Source organism: Penicillium vulpinum (assembly GCF_028829585.1).
Source record: "Penicillium vulpinum strain IBT 29486 chromosome Unknown utg000003l_segment0_segment0, whole genome shotgun sequence".
Classification (NCBI taxonomy): Eukaryota; Fungi; Ascomycota; class Eurotiomycetes; order Eurotiales; family Aspergillaceae; genus Penicillium; species Penicillium vulpinum.
The window spans coordinates 5,116,092-5,135,069 of NW_026643243.1; the positions used below are offsets into that span (position 1 = coordinate 5,116,092).

General features: G+C 47.9%; 10 protein-coding genes across 10 annotated transcripts; 5 read left to right on the forward strand and 5 right to left on the reverse strand.

Annotated features, from left to right (window-relative positions):
- Positions 1–882: 882 nt before the first annotated feature.
- On the reverse strand, positions 883–1,378 carry N7479_006983 (uncharacterized protein; the record flags this gene model as incomplete). The annotated part of the gene is made up of 3 exons (XM_057254677.1): positions 883–1,035; positions 1,122–1,193; positions 1,283–1,378. 3 exons carry the CDS (start codon positions 1,376–1,378, stop codon positions 883–885), a joined length of 321 nt encoding a protein of 106 aa, XP_057108539.1.
- A 318-nt stretch (positions 1,379–1,696) lies between these two features.
- Positions 1,697–2,964, forward strand: N7479_006984 (uncharacterized protein; the record flags this gene model as incomplete). The annotated part of the gene is made up of 2 exons (XM_057254678.1): positions 1,697–1,935; positions 2,016–2,964. The coding sequence occupies 2 exons, from the start codon at positions 1,697–1,699 to the stop codon at positions 2,962–2,964; spliced, it is 1,188 nt and encodes a 395-aa protein (XP_057108540.1).
- A 1,114-nt stretch (positions 2,965–4,078) lies between these two features.
- On the forward strand, positions 4,079–4,818 carry N7479_006985 (glutathione S-transferase; the record flags this gene model as incomplete). Its single annotated transcript, XM_057254679.1, has 3 exons — positions 4,079–4,119; positions 4,306–4,467; positions 4,533–4,818. 3 exons carry the CDS (start codon positions 4,079–4,081, stop codon positions 4,816–4,818), a joined length of 489 nt encoding a protein of 162 aa, XP_057108541.1.
- A 1,665-nt stretch (positions 4,819–6,483) lies between these two features.
- N7479_006986 (putative translation factor pelota) lies at positions 6,484–7,825 on the reverse strand (the record flags this gene model as incomplete). Its single annotated transcript, XM_057254680.1, has 3 exons — positions 6,484–7,128; positions 7,192–7,680; positions 7,748–7,825. The coding sequence occupies 3 exons, from the start codon at positions 7,823–7,825 to the stop codon at positions 6,484–6,486; spliced, it is 1,212 nt and encodes a 403-aa protein (XP_057108542.1).
- An 825-nt stretch (positions 7,826–8,650) lies between these two features.
- On the forward strand, positions 8,651–9,804 carry N7479_006987 (aldo/keto reductase family protein; the record flags this gene model as incomplete). Its single annotated transcript, XM_057254681.1, has 6 exons — positions 8,651–8,722; positions 8,790–8,800; positions 8,860–8,917; positions 8,976–9,157; positions 9,220–9,589; positions 9,649–9,804. 6 exons carry the CDS (start codon positions 8,651–8,653, stop codon positions 9,802–9,804), a joined length of 849 nt encoding a protein of 282 aa, XP_057108543.1.
- Positions 9,805–10,087: 283 nt separating this feature from the next.
- Positions 10,088–11,059, forward strand: N7479_006988 (uncharacterized protein; the record flags this gene model as incomplete). Its single annotated transcript, XM_057254682.1, has 1 exon — positions 10,088–11,059. One exon carries the CDS (start codon positions 10,088–10,090, stop codon positions 11,057–11,059), a length of 972 nt encoding a protein of 323 aa, XP_057108544.1.
- A 402-nt stretch (positions 11,060–11,461) lies between these two features.
- On the forward strand, positions 11,462–12,362 carry N7479_006989 (alpha/beta fold hydrolase; the record flags this gene model as incomplete). The annotated part of the gene is made up of 2 exons (XM_057254683.1): positions 11,462–11,897; positions 11,995–12,362. The coding sequence occupies 2 exons, from the start codon at positions 11,462–11,464 to the stop codon at positions 12,360–12,362; spliced, it is 804 nt and encodes a 267-aa protein (XP_057108545.1).
- Positions 12,363–12,525: 163 nt separating this feature from the next.
- N7479_006990 (intradiol ring-cleavage dioxygenase) lies at positions 12,526–13,535 on the reverse strand (the record flags this gene model as incomplete). Its single annotated transcript, XM_057254684.1, has 3 exons — positions 12,526–12,726; positions 12,790–13,222; positions 13,291–13,535. 3 exons carry the CDS (start codon positions 13,533–13,535, stop codon positions 12,526–12,528), a joined length of 879 nt encoding a protein of 292 aa, XP_057108546.1.
- Positions 13,536–14,354: 819 nt separating this feature from the next.
- N7479_006991 (tRNA 2'-phosphotransferase) lies at positions 14,355–15,480 on the reverse strand (the record flags this gene model as incomplete). Its single annotated transcript, XM_057254685.1, has 2 exons — positions 14,355–15,263; positions 15,316–15,480. 2 exons carry the CDS (start codon positions 15,478–15,480, stop codon positions 14,355–14,357), a joined length of 1,074 nt encoding a protein of 357 aa, XP_057108547.1.
- Positions 15,481–15,788: 308 nt separating this feature from the next.
- On the reverse strand, positions 15,789–18,872 carry N7479_006992 (uncharacterized protein; the record flags this gene model as incomplete). The annotated part of the gene is made up of 4 exons (XM_057254686.1): positions 15,789–17,014; positions 17,122–17,214; positions 17,270–18,271; positions 18,323–18,872. The coding sequence occupies 4 exons, from the start codon at positions 18,870–18,872 to the stop codon at positions 15,789–15,791; spliced, it is 2,871 nt and encodes a 956-aa protein (XP_057108548.1).
- Between the last annotated feature and the right edge of the window lie 106 nt (positions 18,873–18,978).

Genomic DNA, 18,978 nt, shown 5'->3' on the forward strand with positions numbered 1-18,978 from the left:
ATTATCAACCTTGCTCCCTGACCTGATTTGAGCGAGATCTTTGAGAAGAGAGGGGAGCGAAGAGACGATAGTGGGGGTCAGTCGACTGAGATAGGCCTGTAACTAAATATACCTAGTGCTAGAGGCGTACTCAGTTATACCGAGCCAAAGGCGACAATTTTTGAGCGCTAGACAAGAAGTGAAAGGGATCAAGTAGATAGGCAACTGCCTAGTACTTCGTAGGTATCCGTACTCTGCCCGTAGAAGGGAACTGTACGCCCGGAGTAATAAATACGGTACTCTTTCAAATGAGTACACTAAATTAAATACGAAGAAAGCTATAAGCTGCACACTAGTAAGAATTAGTAAGAATTATTGGTATTGGTATTACCACACTAAAAAAAGGTAAGTTCGTCGTTCCTCCTGGGAGTAGATATCATCGACTGAACCTCAGAGGGAAAATAATACATTAATAAATCATTATTACGGATTTCATAATAGGTTATTTCTCTTAACATATGTTTAGCTGTTCTTTAGGATTATGGCCCAGAAGACTTTGGACATCAACAAGACCAAACGACTTTAATTTAAGGTGCGGGAGATCAGTCAGAACTGACGAATAGTAATGAATTAACAATGCATTGACCCAATCAATTAACAATCGATCAAATCCACCCAGTTTCCCGCAGCCCTTACTTCGGGCTCAGACCCACCCCATCTAATGTATACACTCCATACTCTTCAGGTACGATCGGCTTTTCAAATGGCATTGTGAATAATATCTCGCTTGGAATTGCGATTGATATTGCGATTGATATTGCGAGCCGTGACCGGGGAGGTTGAGGACGGGGCTGGATCGGTGGGAGCAAAAAGCGCATTTTACCAAGCTAAACGTTTCGTTGATTAGGTATGTCTTTGCAAACTCAGACTATCCAGCTTACCTCGGACTTTCTCTTGTTCAATAAAACTGATCAGACCGGTGACACCATCGGCAACTTGCACATCTTCACTGTGACGGCCGACATGCTTCCGCAAGTTTCCAGTCAGGTAGGGATGCTAAGAACAGTAAGCTAAACAATCGCTCATTGGGATATGATGAATTAGTACGCATTTGTAATGCGTTTAGGGTCTGGTCCTCTCACATCGCTGACAGTGCATCCTAAATAGCGACAATACTGCTCGCCAACCTGGAGAATGACATGGTTCTTCTCATCCTATATTGTATACAATATTGGTCAACCCCTTGTATACTTCCTTCACATATCTTCCCTTCATCAAGGGTTACTTGAATGCAGTCACCTACCCTTTCGTATTCCGGCATCACAAGTTCTCCAGAAGCAACTTCACGAACGTAACAGAGATAAGCAGGGTGCTTAGCTAGGAAGGTAGGACAGCCCATGGTCAAAATATGATAGAACCAAGATAGAAGCCGAGGAAAAGAAAGTGCCTTTGAAGATTGCGAGAATTTGATGAGGCAAACCAAAATGCCACCTGCTAAAACCCTGTGGATCACCATCGTCTGTATAAGACATGGTCACGTGAATGTATCGAATCAATCCCGTTTCGACTCCAAACACGCGCCCAATCTCAAAATTTGTTGTTTGATTTGTGTAAAACATCAGCCTTTCCAATAATATGATCCATGGGTATTGCTAGAAAGCTACACTGCAACTTTTCACTGAATTTCTCCTTGTCCTGGCCATGATTTCGTTCCGTGATGTCCATCATCCTTGAAGACAACCAGCCACCTGGGTTCCTACGTCTCGGACCCACATGGTATCATGAGATTCCCTTTTTACCCCATGGATGGGAGACAACGAATGATCGGGGATCTGGGTCACTCAAGCATGCAGCAATGAAAGCACTGCTGCGAGACCAGTCAGCACTGAAGCCTGAGCTGTTTGAATACGTTCACTGGTATCTGGCAAAATATCTTTGGGATGCCCTCAAAAAGTGGTAAGTCATTATTAGAGGCCTTTTAAAACCCATTGACAGAACCCCCGAATCTGTTTTTTAAAATCTGATCATATACATAGCAACAAGCAGACAATGCACATGTGGAAAATAATGGCCAGCGTCTATCCTGCACAATTCCATGAAGTTAGTCCCTACTACTGCCTCAATGCTGGCTGTCCCAAAAAGCCACTGAGAGACTATTTGGGTATTCTCAACAGCGATGACTTTCGCTGGCGTGCAATTTTAACGATTGCAACCACATACTGTACTGCCACAGACCTGACTGCTATACCAAACATCAAGAATTTGGTTGCCTTAGACATTTACAGTGAGCCGTACACATCAAATCTGGCCCCATTGGATCCAATGGGCATTAGCAATGACGGTCTCCCCTTGCAAGATGGATTTGTGCGTGGTTGGATTGAATCAAACGCACTACAGCACCTCCGCATTCTCAGGCTCTACCACCAACGCGAACTGACCGTTGCGGCACTAAGAGCTCTGCGTGAACTGCCAGAGCTCCAACTCGTTGTGGCATACGAGTGTAAGAACATTACAGAGATGTTTGAAAAATACGATAAACCCGTCAATGGTGTCATTCCCATAAAGGGATGGTCGGCCTGCAGACTCGATTGGTTCTGGGAAACCCACGGAACGTCAAAGACAATTGATGATAATCTCTTGGCCTTGCTTCATGTGTACGAGTCTAGTCTCCAGATACCTGGAGACGAGCATTCGAGAAGACCATCCTCCCTATCTACGAATCTCCCGATTTTGGAGTTCAAACTACCAACTGTCGACCATAGTAGAAGAGACAGGATTGTTATTCGCTCTCGCTATAATGCGAAGTCGATCGTATTGTTTACTCGAGATCCTGTTAAGCAACGATTTGATATTGAGAAACAGAAACGCGCAAGGGAGAAGAAGCGGACTGAACCACCTGAAAGGGGAGACCGTCCTGCTAAGCGAGCAGTCATGAAAGAGAGGGGATCGATGGACATCTCGGAGACTTTGAATCAGTTCTTTTGATGGATTGCAGAGAACATGGGTTGAATGGCGCAATAGAGTAACACTTCTGCCCTATTTCCTTTTTTTATAACCTTTTTTTTTTAGCAATATTCTAGCATTATCTCAAATTATTGTCATTTGATTAGCACACATAAGGTTTATTACAATGATCGCAGAAGCTCTTAGGTTAGCAACGTCCATCCATATATTTTGACGAGCATTGAGGACAAATGCTTACGCATCGCATTTTAAGAACTATTTCTGACTGGTTTGTTACCTACTCGTTCCTAAAACCTTAGAAGAAAAATTGATCTGTGTCTGGGCATCTTCGGAAGTCCCATTTAGGTTATTATGTGCCATATCCAAGGTTTGAAGATGTTATCCCTTGGAACGCCATCCTACACTTGATCTGATTAGATCACGCACAAATTCGATTAGAACTTCGAGTCTTGAATTCTTTCTTGTTCTTTCATATCTAAAATTATCCCACCGAAGCTGGTATTTAATCACCCCTACTTCAAACAAGCTAGCTGATCCACAAGGTGTTTGCGGCAAAAATCCTGCATCTTCACATCTAAATTAACTTCGCTCGTGATGGAACCTCGCTCACTAGTACTTCTTGGTTCAAATCATGAAATCTCGGCTATCAAAAAGGACACAAATAGTTTGGAGGTGGTATACGAGAGGGCTATACACATTGAATGTCACACGCGAAGTGAACCGTGGGCGTACAGGCAAGCAACCTTTCAATCATATCACGAGCGAGCCATTACATAGCATCTTCTTCAATGTGTTGATAACCGCCAAAAATCCTGGAATCTAAAAAAGCTATCAACTGAGCAGATAATCGCCCCTGGTAGCACAATATCTAGAGTTTCAACTGTAATAGATTTAGTCGGGGATTGAAAAAGCAGCACATGCACAGTGGCACCAAGAGGTATATATTAGTATGTTTCGAATATGTGATAGGCTGGATCCGGTTCTCGGACCTTTAGAGCAGAAAAAACAGCAAAAAAGCAAATCCATTGGTATTTCCACCCCCGATCCCTTCCAGATCCATCAAAAGAACACTCTTACCAACACTGTCTCCAAAATTTTGGCAGCCAAAATAGTCATCAAAGTCTACGGCTCCGCTATGTCCACTTCCCGTGTTCTCGTCACGCTTCTCGAGAAGGGGTAAGCGTATGAATTTATCCTCGTTGACATTGCAAAGGGGAACCAAAAGAGCGAAGAATATAAAAAGCTCCAGCCTTTTGGCAAGGTGCCTGCACTAGATGATGACGGGTTTGTGATGTTTGAAAGTAGGGCTATTTGCAAGTATCTTGCCAAGTAAGTCTTTCGACATGCTTGTCATATATACAGGGAGATCTTTATTTGTTTGGTTAGGAAATACCCTTTTGGAAAGAAGCTCATCCCAGAGGGAGATGACGAGGCCTATGGTCGATTCGAACAAGCTTGTTCTATCGAACAAAGCTATTTCGCCGCTGCTGCTGAGACTATAGGAACCGAGCTTGTGATCAAGCCGTACGTATATCTCTTCCCATTTTATTCCTATTAGCTATCTGGGACTTACTTACATCTGTGGACAGAATGAAAGGTCTTGGTCTCCCCGACGAAATAAGGGTCGCACAAGCTGAAAAGGACCTTGATACGGTTTTGGCTGTTGATGATAAGATCTTGGCTAGTCAGAAATATCTTACCGGGAACGAATTGACTTTGGCAGACTTGTTTCACTTGCCCAATGGAGCGGCCTTGAAGGCAGATAAATGGAAGGAGGTATTCGAAAGATATCCGAACGTGGACAGGTGGTTCAAGGAATTGCAAGAGAGGGATAGTTGGGTGAAAGCCGCCACGGAGGCAGGAACGATACCATGAGAATGCATGGGAAATGGTGATTTCCACCTCTTATGGCAGAGTGTGCTCGATCATGTGTTGATCAATAAACAAAGCATATTTTTAACCTTGGAGGGTCTCTGCCAAGGTTGTTCCTGAAGAACTATAATATCAAACTGATGACCTAGAGGCTAATAGATACTAAAGGGCGAATTAGCACAGCCATGATCATGGACCTGCCTTCTACATAATGCCGATATGCAGGATTATCATTGACAGTGGAAGAAGTAAACCTGTATGTAGAAGGTGGGACTTATGGGAGTGCCTTTGAAGCAGCAACCCACCGAGGGGGACCACAACAGAGACCTTATAGCAGCATTGGAAAAAGTGACAAGTCGTACCCGATCCAAACTCCCAAGGTTCCTTGGAAGAAGGACGCTGAGGTGAGAACACACCATACTTAGGTAAGGAAGGTGGCAAGTCAATATTAGTTCTGACTCTGGCAAGTGTAGAAAAAGGCAAGAACGATGAGATTTGATCCTAGTTGAAGCAGGAGCAGACTAGACAACCATCCACGCACCCCATCCTCCCGAGGTCATTCCCAAACCATCGATTCCATCATACAAACACATCAAATGGTGTATATACAGCTGTGGCACCAAGGAGGCCAGTTTTCGATGAAATTCCCAACTTCGCCGAAGAGAATGAAATGACATTGAGGATTTGAAGCTGCAGTTGGAAGGTGTTGCAGTTCAGAAGAAAATAAAAGAAACCATAGTCATGTCGAATGCCTAAAGAAACGAAAGGCAAAAAAAGGGACTGTCCCTAACCCCCAACTGCGAACAAGGTTATCGAGTTTGTGTAGACGGTTGCCTCCGTTGCCAAGCAGCGCAATGATGCCATTGCGAACCCACCGTCTAGGGGGTTCATCCCGAAATTGTTCATTCGTTGCGCGTAGGTGTTCCGATACCAGAATTCGTCAAACAGCATGTGAAAGTGGGAAAGTTCACTAACAAGTGTAGTAGGAAGCGCCAATGGCTCGGTTTCCAGATGGTTAATCACATAATTGTGGCATGGATGAAATCCTTGGAGGCTACTGGGCCTTGATCGATCCTATCAGGTTCATGGGTATTACACCACAGGCGGCAGGCAACTGGATATCGCGTTGGAGACATCGTCTGGTGGATAAAATACACTGGGTCTGAAATTGTGTCGTGGAACGACGTCGAGCTTCAGCACTGTCAGCCAGCAGAACCAGATGTGAACGTGACATCAGGGTACGGGGAATAGAATACTCAACTACAGTGACTTGCAGCCTTGCAAACGCAAAGTGCCTCGTTCAAAAAGCACTCGATGTCATATCGTTTTGTAATTCATCTACGGCTTGATAATCTTTGAATTGGCTTTCTTGAGAGAGAGAGAGAGAGCCTCAGCAGCATCAATGACACTGGCACACTGCGAACCCGATTAATAAATCCTTGTGGTATATCCCTAGTTATACACAGAAAGGTCGTCTCCATCGCAGACATTTACACTTTCCTTGACTTCTCCCGCTGTGTAGTAAAATTGAAAGGGGAAAACTGAAAAGACCACTAGAAACACATCACAAGGCCACATAAACGGTCGATTATTCCTGTACTTTGATTGTGCCATATGTTAAAGTATGTAGATATTTGTATGTTTTAAATGGCCCGTCTAATTGCCAGTCTATTCTGCATCAGAGTCAAAGTCTGGCTCAACAACTGGGAATGTCAAAAGCGCAGCGATGCCACCCAGCCCCTCGAGGCGCTTTCCACTTTCATGATCCGAGCTGAGAATTCGCACCTCACCACCCTCAACATCGCGAACGCGGTCCACAAGTCCCACCCAGCGTTTACGCTCAGCGATATCCTGTGATCTAAACAAGCGATTCGAAACAATGAGCACGCCGCCACCTCGGCCGACAGCACCTTGTTCAACCGCGAACTCAACCTCGCGGGGACCGTATGTTGCTTTGTTGGTCTCCTTGCGCAGTTGTTCTTGGAAGTCGTCCATCAATTTGGTCTCACGGGCATACTTAGTATCAGCCAGGATGGTCTTAACTGCAGGCGACTGCAGAACCTCTGCTAGTGAATTCGTGTATCCCGATGCGGAGTGCACGACCACGAGACTGGGAAGAAGTCGCCTGAGCCCAGGAGTTGTCGTTGATGCCTCGGCTTGAATGTATTTTTGGAAGCCAGCGGCGACAAAACCGGGCGAAGCGAGAAGCACGGGCCGTACAGCTTCGTTGTTGGCGCCTGAAGTAAGACTGGTATTGAACTCCATTTGCCGAAGGAGCGTCTCGAGTGTAATTTTGAAAAACTTGTTCATTCCCTGGAGTTTGTGGTGTAAGTTTTGAACACTGCCAATAGACACAATGGCACAGCAGAAACTCACTTTATCATGATCGCCTCCTCCCTGCCGTTTCCGCGGCACAGACATCTCGATCTTTTGCTTCAATATTGTCTGGAATTGACCAATAAAGCAGATATGAGCTAGCCCTTCCTGCATCACTACTGCGACAGCCTCTGCACGGCGTTTACCGCCCTCATCCACAGCATCCTTGAGTGACTCAATTGCAATACTGTCCCACCCCGAACCTTCTCCATCTGCCCCAACCTCTTTTTCTAACGTGAAATTGCGATTCAACTCTAGATCGAGGGTATGGAATTGTCCAATTTTTGTGTGCGGTGTTTCGTTGGTAATTTGTCCTGATACATGGAGCTGAGAGCTCTGTGGGTCAAAGTCGAGATTCTTCACGCGAATTAGGAGGTTCAAATGAACGCGCGCCGAGCTCGTTGACCCGGTATCCTGAACTGTTGTGACTCGACGAATTGCACTAGCTCGAAGGAGATCGCCTGGTCGGATCAGGTTGTATGCGTGCCACTAGATTTGTCGAATGGTACATTAGATGACTGCGGGGTGCTGAGACGGAAATTGAGGACTTCGATACCATGTCTTCTGGCTCGGTTGGGCACAATGTCACCGCCCCAGAGCCATCGTGCTCAATTTTGTTCTTGATACAACGCATTTCTGCGGTAATATTGCGCGGTTATAGGCCGGGCGTTTAGGAAGGTAGAATGCGATAAAAGCGGTTTGGATGTTGTTATTGCGATGTCGTCATATGTCGCCTAAGAATGCGCAAATTGGAGTGATAACAGGGTTGTGTAAAAACAGATCAAAGCTATGAGAGCTTCGTAATGCTCCTATGCAAAGGGATATTTGAGCAAATCAACCTATCATCTGAGAGCCTTGACGATGTTGAACTTGCCAGACTCAACCCCACCACATAATCTGCCGTTCATCACCGCCCGGACATGCTCCAAGAATCTCACTTGTTCTGCTAATGCGTTTATTTAGGGAGAATAATTTTGATATTCGATGGATAGTCTGAGACTAAAAAATTGCTGAGTACTCTAAACCTTTGAAACATATGATATCAATCACGAACATCGCCCTGCGCTGCCACATTCAAGAGTCATGCCTTATCGATAAGACAAACCCTAATCAGATCAGATTGGGGCAAAGTTGACGTCAAAGCTGCAGAGCAACCTCCAGGGCTTGGAGGGGTCTGAAGATTTTATTATTGGTAAGCTCCAGCCAATCTGAATTGACCTATCAGCGTAGACCCTGGTGGCCGTCAAGTTACTCATACCTGCCCCACGTTGATTGATCAGCCATTAATATGCTGGATGTAGTCCCCGATATCGTCGTATAACTCCACTTTAGATGGCGTCAAGCTCTAAGAAACGGAAATGACTGGACCGAGGTGGTCCGTGGGTGTCGGAATCTTTATCTATTAAGCTTAGCCCCCTCACTTGCCTTCTTCTACTTTTCAACCATCAAAACAATTATCATGGCTCCCCTTTCGCTGCAGTCTACCTATAAGTTGGTCTCGGGCTACGAGATCCCCGTTGTTGGATTCGGAGTGAGTATACTGACACTTGGAATGGTGATACATATTTACATAAACTGACATTTCTCTTGGGAGCTAGGTTTACCAAACGTATGACCATTGTTGTATGAAAAAGCCCCGCGACAGATTATTGACTCATTCTTGACTAGTCCCTCCGATGTCACCGAGAAAGTAACCCGCAAGGCCATTGAGCTCGGATACCGCCATGTAAGCAACTGCACAACCCAAGCAACAAGTGTTCCCAGATTTGACCGTCCTGTTACAGGTCGACAGCGCCAAAGTCTACGGTAATGAGCTGGAAAGTGCCGCCGCCATCCGCGGATCTGGACTTGATCGCTCTAAGATCTTCTATACTAGCAAAGTTCCCTCGAAATGCATGGGATACGAGAAGGCAAAGAAGGCCATTGAGGAAAGCATCGCCGCGGCAAACCTTGGCTACATTGACCTGTACGGAGCTCCTTCTTCTCGGAAAACAATGCGAATTAGCAAACTAACATTGTGGCCATTAGTATGTTGATCCACGCGCCTTACGGCGGTAAGGAGGATCGTCTCGGCACATGGCGCGCACTCGTGGAGGCCCAGAAGGCCGGCCACGTTCGCTCGTTGGGTGTCTCCAACTTTGGTATTCAGCACCTTGAGGAATTGGAAGAGTACATCAAGAGTGGAGCGGGTGGACAAATCACTGTCGGCCAGTATGAGATTCACCCGTGGTGCCCGCGTGAGGATATTGCAGAGTGGCTGCAGAAACGCAACATCATTGTTGAGGCATACTCTCCCCTCGTGCAAGCAACTCGCATGAAGGAGCCAGTTCTGCAGAACCTGGCTAAGAAGCACGGTAAGACCGAAGCTCAGATTTTGATTCGCTGGAGCTTGCAGAAGGTATGTGTACATGATTTTCTTGTTGTGCCCGACAGTGGTTATTAACCTGTTTTTATTAGGGATTTGTTCCCCTTCCCAAGTCAGTGACCGAGTCTCGCATTCTAGAGAACTCGCAGGTCTTCGACTTCACACTGTCGGATGAAGATATGGCTAGCCTCAAGCTCAACACGTACGAGCCCGTGTGCTGGGATCCCGTCCGCGACTGCAAGATCTGAATGACGTCAACGAATTAGCAAAACCTAACGTATAGATTAAATTAAGGAATGAAATGCTATCTAAAAAAACACACTTAGAGATCAATAACCTTGGAATAAATTGTTAGAAGGGTCCAACCCAATTTGGTAATTTGTTGACCTTCCGCGGTCGGCACAACGTATCACCGCCAACCAAAAAAAGAAGCAACACTTCCAACCCTTCCTGGTATATACAACCCACCACAGCTCTCCATCCCCATGATCGTACAAGCAGCAGGCAGTCGCTGCCACGGTTGCCCCCACAATGCCGGATGAGCCGCGTCGCATCATCTTGGAGAAGTCCAAGACCGTTAAACGCCGGTACCAGCGCAGCGACCAACGATTTAAGTTCACCGCATCCCAGATCGCGCGGCTAGATCGCGAGGAGGAGCGAGAAAAGAAAGCAAAGAAGCTACGCGAGAAGGAAAAGAAACGCATTGCCAACAAAAAGAGGAAAGCTGAGCAGGAGGCGCAGGCCCGTGAGGAGCGCAAGCGTCGCGGCATCCCAGATCCACATGCAGCACGCGTCCCGTCGAGTCAGCCGCTACTGTCAATGTTCCTAGGGAAGCGACAGTCACCTGCTGCACCGGAACCTGCGCCTACAGTTACGGAGGTCGAATCATATGATGACAATTTGGGGAGCGTTGGTGGAGATACAGAAGCTGACTCGGATGCCTTTGACGACCTGGATGAGGTGTTAGGAAATGATCTATCTGGGATTCGAGATGCAGGCGTCCTGGAAGAACCCGAAGGCCAGGATACTGGCACCGCGACTCGGGCTTCATTCAAGGAAGAAGATGAGTTCTCGGACTGCTCGGCGTTTGACGACGAAGAGGTTGTGAAAAAAGCCGTAACGGCTGCTACCACACGAGCGACTGACGAAGAAACGAAGAATACCTCTGTACCCAATGAATCGCCCTCCCTACAACCTCCCCCGGCTGTGCTCACGCTAGAATCATCTTTCGGGGAATCGTTCCAGTTTGACCCCGCCGATTTCCTTGAAGCTGAAGCGGCTATTATCACACAAACGAGTACTCACGAAACGGGAGACCATTCCCCACCTGAGGAAACTTCCATTTTACAACCTCCTTTGTCTGATCAACCGCGCAGTATACCCACATTGGCGTCTTCTTTGGGAGATTCCTTTCGAGACGAGACCGCAGATTGGATTGAAGAAGCATTTGCACATGGAGGCGGTGACCCTTTTGATACACTCAATAAAAATCCCTCTCAATGATTTCATTTGAACTCGGTAAATTGCTTTGGCAGCATTTTGTCGCATGTTTTGCTTTGGACTACGTACCTACATTGTCCAACCTGGAAGTCTTGGCGTTGGATCGGGTCTGGTCCGACAGTCGGGTGGTATCCGCGCTGTTCGGATATACAAGGCCCTTTCGGTTCGGGAGATTCAATAATTTGGAGTAGAAGTTTAGAGCTCAATTGTTCCGACGGAATGATCAGAAATGGTCTGGAGGATCCATAACACTGTACATTTGTATCAAAATAGTATTGTAGCCAGGATCTTATCGGGAATGACGTTACACTTATCATTTGTATAGATCTCCCTGCCCGCTTCTCTATTCCTTTACTCTTCCCCATTCCTTCATACTTTGTCGTCTTAAAGTAATCATCATCCACAATGCCGTTCGTCCAAGCAAACAGCCACCGTCTCTATTATGCCGACTCCCACCCTGCCGGCCCTCCGACCCCAACCGGCCTGACCTTCATCTTCATTCACGGTCTGGGCTCCTCACAAAACTACTACTACCCAGTAACCCCGCATCTCACAAAACTCCACCGCTGCATCACTATTGACACATACGGCGCTGCCCGCTCACCGTACACTGATGGTGTAATCACGATCCCCGGCATCGCAGAGGATGTCATCGGCGTACTAGACGCGCTACGAGTCCACAAGGCCGTCGTAGTCGGACATTCAATGGGCGGCCTCGTGGTGACAGAGCTAGGCGCGCGGTATCCCAATCGCATACAGGGCGTTGTGGCCATTGGGCCAACGCACCCGTCGGACATGTTGGTGACAGTGATGAATAAGAGATCGGAAACTGTTCTCGAGTGTAAGTTTCCCCTATTCTGCCTGCTTATCTGATTTTTTAGTTTCTATTTTATTATCTCTTTTCAAAATTAAATAGAAATGTGCTAAATTGCCTGCAGCTGGAATGGAGCCAATGGCAAATACCGTCCCCTTTGGAGCTGTCGGCTCGCGCAGCACCCACCTCCAAAAGGCTTTCATCCGGGAGTTGATCCTGGGCCAGGATCCTAAGGGCTATGCCGCGCTGTGTCGCGCTATTGCTACCGCGAAGCCGGCGGACTATGCTGCTGTCAAGGCGCCTTTCCTGCTTATTGCGGGCGAGGAGGATAAGTCTGCCTCTATGGAGGGGTGCCAGCACATCTTTGATCATGTCTCAAGTAAGGAGAAGTCCCTCGAGGTATTGAAAGGCATTGGGCATTGGCATTGTATTGAGGCTTCTGACGAGGTTGGTATGTTAATTGCTAAGTTTGCGAATGTTGCGAATGCTTGAAATAGCATTGATTTAGAACGGAATAATGAATATGCCAGTAGATATGTCTGGTTATGTCAAGTATGTTCAATATGTGCAATATGTGCAATATGTCCACGGGTGCAATGCCGCTATCGTAATATATACCAAAAAATACAAATGCTACTTTAACCCCGCTGCTCGCTCATGCGCTATCGGTACCAGTCTCGAACTTCACCAACTTGACATCATAATTGAGCTCAAGAGCAGCGTTAGGATCATTCTCGCGTGGCACGAAATCCACAATAAGCGAATCTTTAACAGCAAACACCGAGTCATTATCAAGGTACTGATCCTTGCGGTCGAAGATCTGCGTTGTCAAAGGACGGTAGTTATCATAGGTAGCCTGGACAAGATATTAGCTTCTATCTCAACAGCCCAATATTGAGAAGACCACGCCAGAACTTACAATAATGTGAATGTGGGCAGGGCGGAAAGGGTGACGATCCATCAGCTCAAGAAGTTTGCCAGCAGGACCATCATTAGGTACGGGATACGGCGTCGGGCGCAGGCAATAAAACGAGTATCTGCCATCCTCGTCCGTCTTAAACTTGCCGCGCAGGTTGAACTCAACCTGCTCAGGATCCTGCTGCTCGTACAACCCGTTCGTGGAAGCCTGCCACACCTCGACCGTCGCGCCGACAAGAGGCAGCTTGGTCTGGAAGTCAACAACGCGGCCGTGCATGAATGCCATCTCGCCATCAGCGGGTTTATTCTTCACGATATCCTCGCCGTTCTCGCGGTACGGGGTATCGGCGCGGAAGAACGGGCCCAGGATGGCTGTGGCTGTGGGCGCATCCTGCGCTTCGCCAGCGAGAGTGAAGGTGATTTCGTCGACGAGGCTGTTTTGCAGTAGAACATGCGTTAGCTGGTGATCTTTGAGTTCCCTGTGGACAAGGGTTCAACTTACGATTCCAATCCAAATACATCGCACACCAGCTGTCCCTCGTTCCGCTTGTCGTCGCTCATCTGTCCTGCCCAGTTGAGCATCTTCACACCGGCCATCCACTCATCGACGGTGAGCTCCTCCTCGCGTGCAAAGTCGTGCATGTGCCTGATTAGACCGGCCATGAGCTGGCGCATGCGCGGATTGGTCTTAGGACCCATCGCGTTGATGACATTGTCTGTGAAGCTGGGGTCGAAGCGGTGCGTCATCGTTGCGCTTAGATCACTATATTGCAGTACGATATGTACAAGTGCGGCTCAAAAGTACAGAAAAAAACGGTTCAATAAAATGAGAGTATGCGATTATAGAAAACCCCGGAGACTGTTATATACCACGGTGATCCGACGGGACTTCCAAATCCGTGTCTCAACTACAGCTGACCAAAAACATGGCGGTTATTCGAGGACGACCCCATAAATCCACCCCAATGGCATGATGGGGTCTGGGGGTGTCGGATGTGCAAAACGCGCCGCGACGAGTCGTTTGGGGGATCGGAAGTAGATGCGCTTCCGATTTCCCCGCAATCGGATAGATGGAGATCTTGGCAATCTGTTTGATCAAGTCGGAATTGTTTCAAGGTTCGGATTTGGTGTTGGATATATGAGGTGGAAATGTCTTTGATTATCAAAATAAATCTCGTACAGATAGGAGCTTCTGTCTTAGATGAGTTGTCTGGTGTTTCATACCTCAAGGGCAAGCTCCAAACAGCTTCCGAAGGCTCAATACCTTCAATACGATGTATAAATTACAATTTATATGACTTTAGCCGTAGAAATTAGTGCTATAGTAGCCTTGATATCACCCACCAGCTTAGGACAGTGCGTTCTTCGGGGCTAGAGGCTCGGGGCCGGTGTTATTTAGGTCTAAGTCCGAGGTGGGGGCAACTTAGGATGGGAAGGATTTCATACTAGATGTGTAGATCATTGGAGAATCATATGTATTCACCGTGGTCGTCTGTGTTGGAATGAACAACAGAAGCCTGGCTGGATACGATAATCCCTACAGTTGAAGTATCATATCTCCACCACTCATCGTCGGCCCTTGGGATTGCCTTTCTTCGTAAGATTCTCAGGAAGTACCTGTAAAACCTCACCGCGCTCCCAGATTTTACCTAGCCCAGCCTTGCGCTCCACTACCACATCGAAAAAGTCCAGCGAGACGAATTTCTGTACCTCACCCTTCTCAGCCTGCTCACCCTTCTCAGCCTGCTCACCCTTCTCAGCCTGCTCACCCTTTGCGACAGCTATGCCCTCACTAAGAATGACCCCGTTCTCACTGCGCCAGAACGGTACACCTGCTGCCAGCGCCTTGCGCAAATCGATATAAATCAAGACTTGCGCATCGCGCCGCATACCTGAGATGACCCCAGAATCGTCAGGCTTAGATTTACCCTGCGCGGCATCACCAGTGGGAGCAGCAAGCACCGATTCTAATGACGGGCCAGTGGCGAAGTGGATGTGGTTCCGGCCCATACAGCGTAGTCCACCGGATTGTAGAATCGCAGGCCATGTCGCGTGGAATGTGCCGTGGACGACGGTATCAGGTAGTTTCGATTCGTCAGATAAAGAAAGCGGCTCTAGGAAGGAGGCGGCATCTACAGTCTTGATGCTGTGGCCTTGCGTCGCGCGAATTAAAAAGTTCGACGGGTCGGTATCTTTCACGGATAAAGCTTGGTCGGTGGCTGTTTGTTGGGCTTCGCTCGTGGCGGGTGCGGACTCCAGGACCGATGTCGCGGGTTGGTTTTCACCTACGACGGTGTCGGCATCGTGCGCTACATTTGGAGCTGTCACTGGTATTGTCGTTGCTTGGGTTGTGGAGTTGGTGGGTTGTGCGGATGGAATGTGAAGGAGGGCGAAGCGCTTTTTATCGGACGACTCGACGGCGTATAGAATCTCGGGAAAGGTGACTTTTAGCGATTTGAGTTTCCTCCAATTTAACTAGGGATAGTCAGTATATCGCAGGTTATTGAGAATGGAAAAAGCTGCGTACCACATCCGGCACGCTCGCATAACCCTGCGCATTCATCTTCAGCCCTTCCTTTTCGGCGGCATGGCGCAGAAGCAAGCTTAATGCTTTAGAGACTTGGACATCGCGACTTTGGCCTTGACCGTGTGCGCGGCCCCGCTTGTCTTTGTTGTCCTTTGGGTGAGCCATATTGTTGAGCAAGAAATTTGATGAGAGTCGTGGAAATAATATTCTGGTGGGGCAGTTGACTATAAGCTTGCAGTTGATGCGGCTCTACGGAGTACAAAGAAATCCTTGAATTGACCTATGAGTCGCAATATGACTCGCACCTATTATTTACCTCTTTTTTAAAAACACAAATACAGGCCAAAGGAATACAATTCTCTTTAATTATTATTATCACATAAGTCGACTCAATTGGGTATAGAATATCACAGAAAGACAGGCCATGGGTCTAGTCCACGGCTTAGAAGAGGCAATGAAAATCAATAAGACCATCATCGATCACAGATGCAATTACACTCTGCTACGGGACAAATTTTGTGCCGCTTAAACCATTCGCTAGCATGATTTGCATGGAATCCATGATTGCAATGGATACAAAACACTACGAACCGCCGCATCACCTCAGTCTCGGTGGGCTTGCGAGAACCCGCCTCAGCATCGGCAGCAATACTGGCGCGAGACATTGGGTCTGGCGAACCCAGCCACAAGGTGCAGACGCCACAGCGGGGCATATGTCGACCACAACGCGGGCACAAAGTACCAGACATGACTGGTGCTGCGAGTGGGTTACCGGTAGTGGGATGAACAGTCTCTGCATTCTTGGTAGATGGGGAGACCTGCGAGGAAGCGTCGTGCTGGGTGAGCGGGCTCGTGCAGTAGTTACAGGTGAGGCTGACTTGCTGCGGCGGTGGCGGCATGAGTTTGCGACCGTCCGCAGTCACGGCGAAACGACGAGAGCCGACGTCGAATCGGGCTCGCTCGAGTTGGAGTTTCCATGAGTTCATTTGCCGCCGGTATGTCTCGCGCCAGGCCTCAAACTGGACAACGTGTTTTTGGTTGTTAATCAGCCGCGGCACGGTATGGCTCATTGCTAGCACGGGGGTTTGGACATCATTGAATTTCCCAATATACGATTGGAACAGACCCATGGCTAAATGGCCTAAGCCCGTGAGTACAACTCCTTCAATATCGCCTTGAAGAATTGCTTGGCGGGTAGCATCCTTCAGATACTCAGTTAGTTCGTCATCTGGAAGCCAGCGTAACGCAACTTCTACGCGGTACTTCAGAGGTAGCGTGGTTTCCTTGATAACTGCATTCCAATCGCCTTTGCTCACAAGGGCTAGGATCGCCCGAGCGTATGGATCTGTGAGCTCCTTCGCGATTTCCGCACAGGTATCCTCCCAGTCTGTGTCGTCGTTATCCCCCTTGGAAGCACCAGCGATCGCCATGGCCAGCAGTTTATGAGCCTGGGTGGGGTTGTTGCTTCGAAGCCCAAGGTAAGCTAGCTTAGGCTCATCTTGGAAGACAGCCAGTGCAGCAGCTTTAGTATGCTGGTCTTCGCCAGATAAAGTTTTCACTGACTCCTCTAGCTCACGGTAAGATTGTGTTGCACCACAGAGGCGAAGGCAGAGTCGGCGATGGTCGGGGTAAGCCGTGTCGCAACCTTTTGTCTCTGGGAGGTTCGACTGAACTGCCCAAGTTGCTACTGCATCCGCAACTGATTTAGGATCAGCCCTCGTGGCACTGATACAACGTTGTTCGAAACCATTGCCTATTCTCAAATCAGTTTCGAGAGAAACTTCAAACTCAAGTAAAAGAACACACCTAGTTCATTATTCCAAACATTGCTCACACCAAGATAATTCAGGTCCAAGCCATTAACAACCATTGACTTCCCAGAAGACTCAGTTCGAGCACCTAGAAAATGTATTAGACATGTGTTCGCGATCCCAAGGAAAAATGAAAAACTCACGTTCAATCCAGCCCCAGAAATCTTGTAGAGCTTGGTCATCAGATGCCACCTTTTTGTTTCGAGCCTCATCAAACAAATAACCCTCTTTGCACCGGGATTGGTTGATTGCGCATAGTGTGAGCGCTTCTTTCGCAGTAAGAGGAACACCCATCACCCCGAGAGCCATGGCGCGTTCCCGATTCTCATGGCTTGGGACAGGCTCGCAATCGAGATGCTTTGACACGAACAGCTGGCCATTTGAGTTTTCCCCATGCTCTTGCGAGGTCGAGCAGACGCGCGACCTAATGTTCCCGATCAGGTCTGAGATGGGTGAAATATGCTCAGACAGTGGGTGAATCGATCGGACATCTGAGTCATTTGATGAGATGCCACAGGCCAATATACTGCGTGAAGATAGATCAATTGGTGCGCACGGGGGCCGCGCGGTGATGATCTGTGGCTGCCCATTGCCGTCAAGTGCGATAGCACTTGGTTGAGCTGACAAGCTTAGATTTAGTGAGTCGAATGAAACAATGCGGTCTTTTTCTTTATAGCCACGAGTCGGGTTATCAAAGGGTATATATATGTCCCGCACGTGCTTGGTATACACCGATTCTGGGTAATTTCTGGAAGATCCCTGACCCAAAGTCTCGTCTATTGAGGAGCGATACTCCTCCGGCAAATAGTCCTTGGCAATGTCGTAATTTTTGAAATGACCGCTGCTGGACAGCGCGGAGAGACTGCCTCGGTTCGTTCTTGAGAACCGCAAGCTCCAGATAGAGGACTTCGAATGGAAAACATTCTTGAGTTCCAAAGCAGGCGTCGCTTGACCTGTGTCCGTGGCGCTGGCAGAAGAGCCCATTGATGGAGTTGCCAGCCGAGTTCCAACGCGACGGTCCCAGACGCAGATTGTGCTTTCACTCGATGGAATGCAAGACGCAATATAGTTCTCATCAAGCCAATCGATCGCCAGATTATGGACACATCGAGTGGGAAACTGCAATGATGGATTCCCAGGTCCCTCTATAACAAATTAGCTATGCTTTTGCAGATATAAAGCCAGGAAAGATGAACCTCTTAGATCATAGATTCGAACAAACTGGCCTTTGACGCCAGTTACGATCGTATCAGGCTGGTCTCGGAAGAACTTGATACTGGTGATAGGCTCTGAGCTGGCAAGCTTCCGCAAGGGCTCAGTAAATCCTTTACTTCCACCAGCAGGACTGAGTCGTTGGTTGACATCCCAAATGTTCAAGCAAAAGTCGTTCCGAACGCGATCGAGGCCCGATGCCACAAGACCGTGTGCACTAAATGCAACCGCGTTGCAGTACCGTTGATTGCGCACTGGGAATGAAAGAGACTCCTTGGAATCCCCATCAAGGCGTAGAATGGTGGCCTCTCCAGACGACTGGCCCACGGCGATCAGGTTCTCATTTGAACTAGACCAGTCGAATGCACGAAAACCAGGCACATTGGTCAGGGTAGAGAGCACTTCATGGCGTATATTCTTGCCGTCAAACCCAGTCACCCTACACAGACGAAATGATTTCCCTGTGACGTCGACTGACAGGAAGCGTTGTTCAGTGGCCGACGAGGTCGGGGACCAGCGAATGGCGGACTCCATGCTGGCCCTTTTACTAAGCTCAGTTCAGTAATTAAATCAGTGGCATGAGTAGATCCAGAATGCCATATACACAAATTGAAGCGGACAATTGGAGTAAATCAAATCA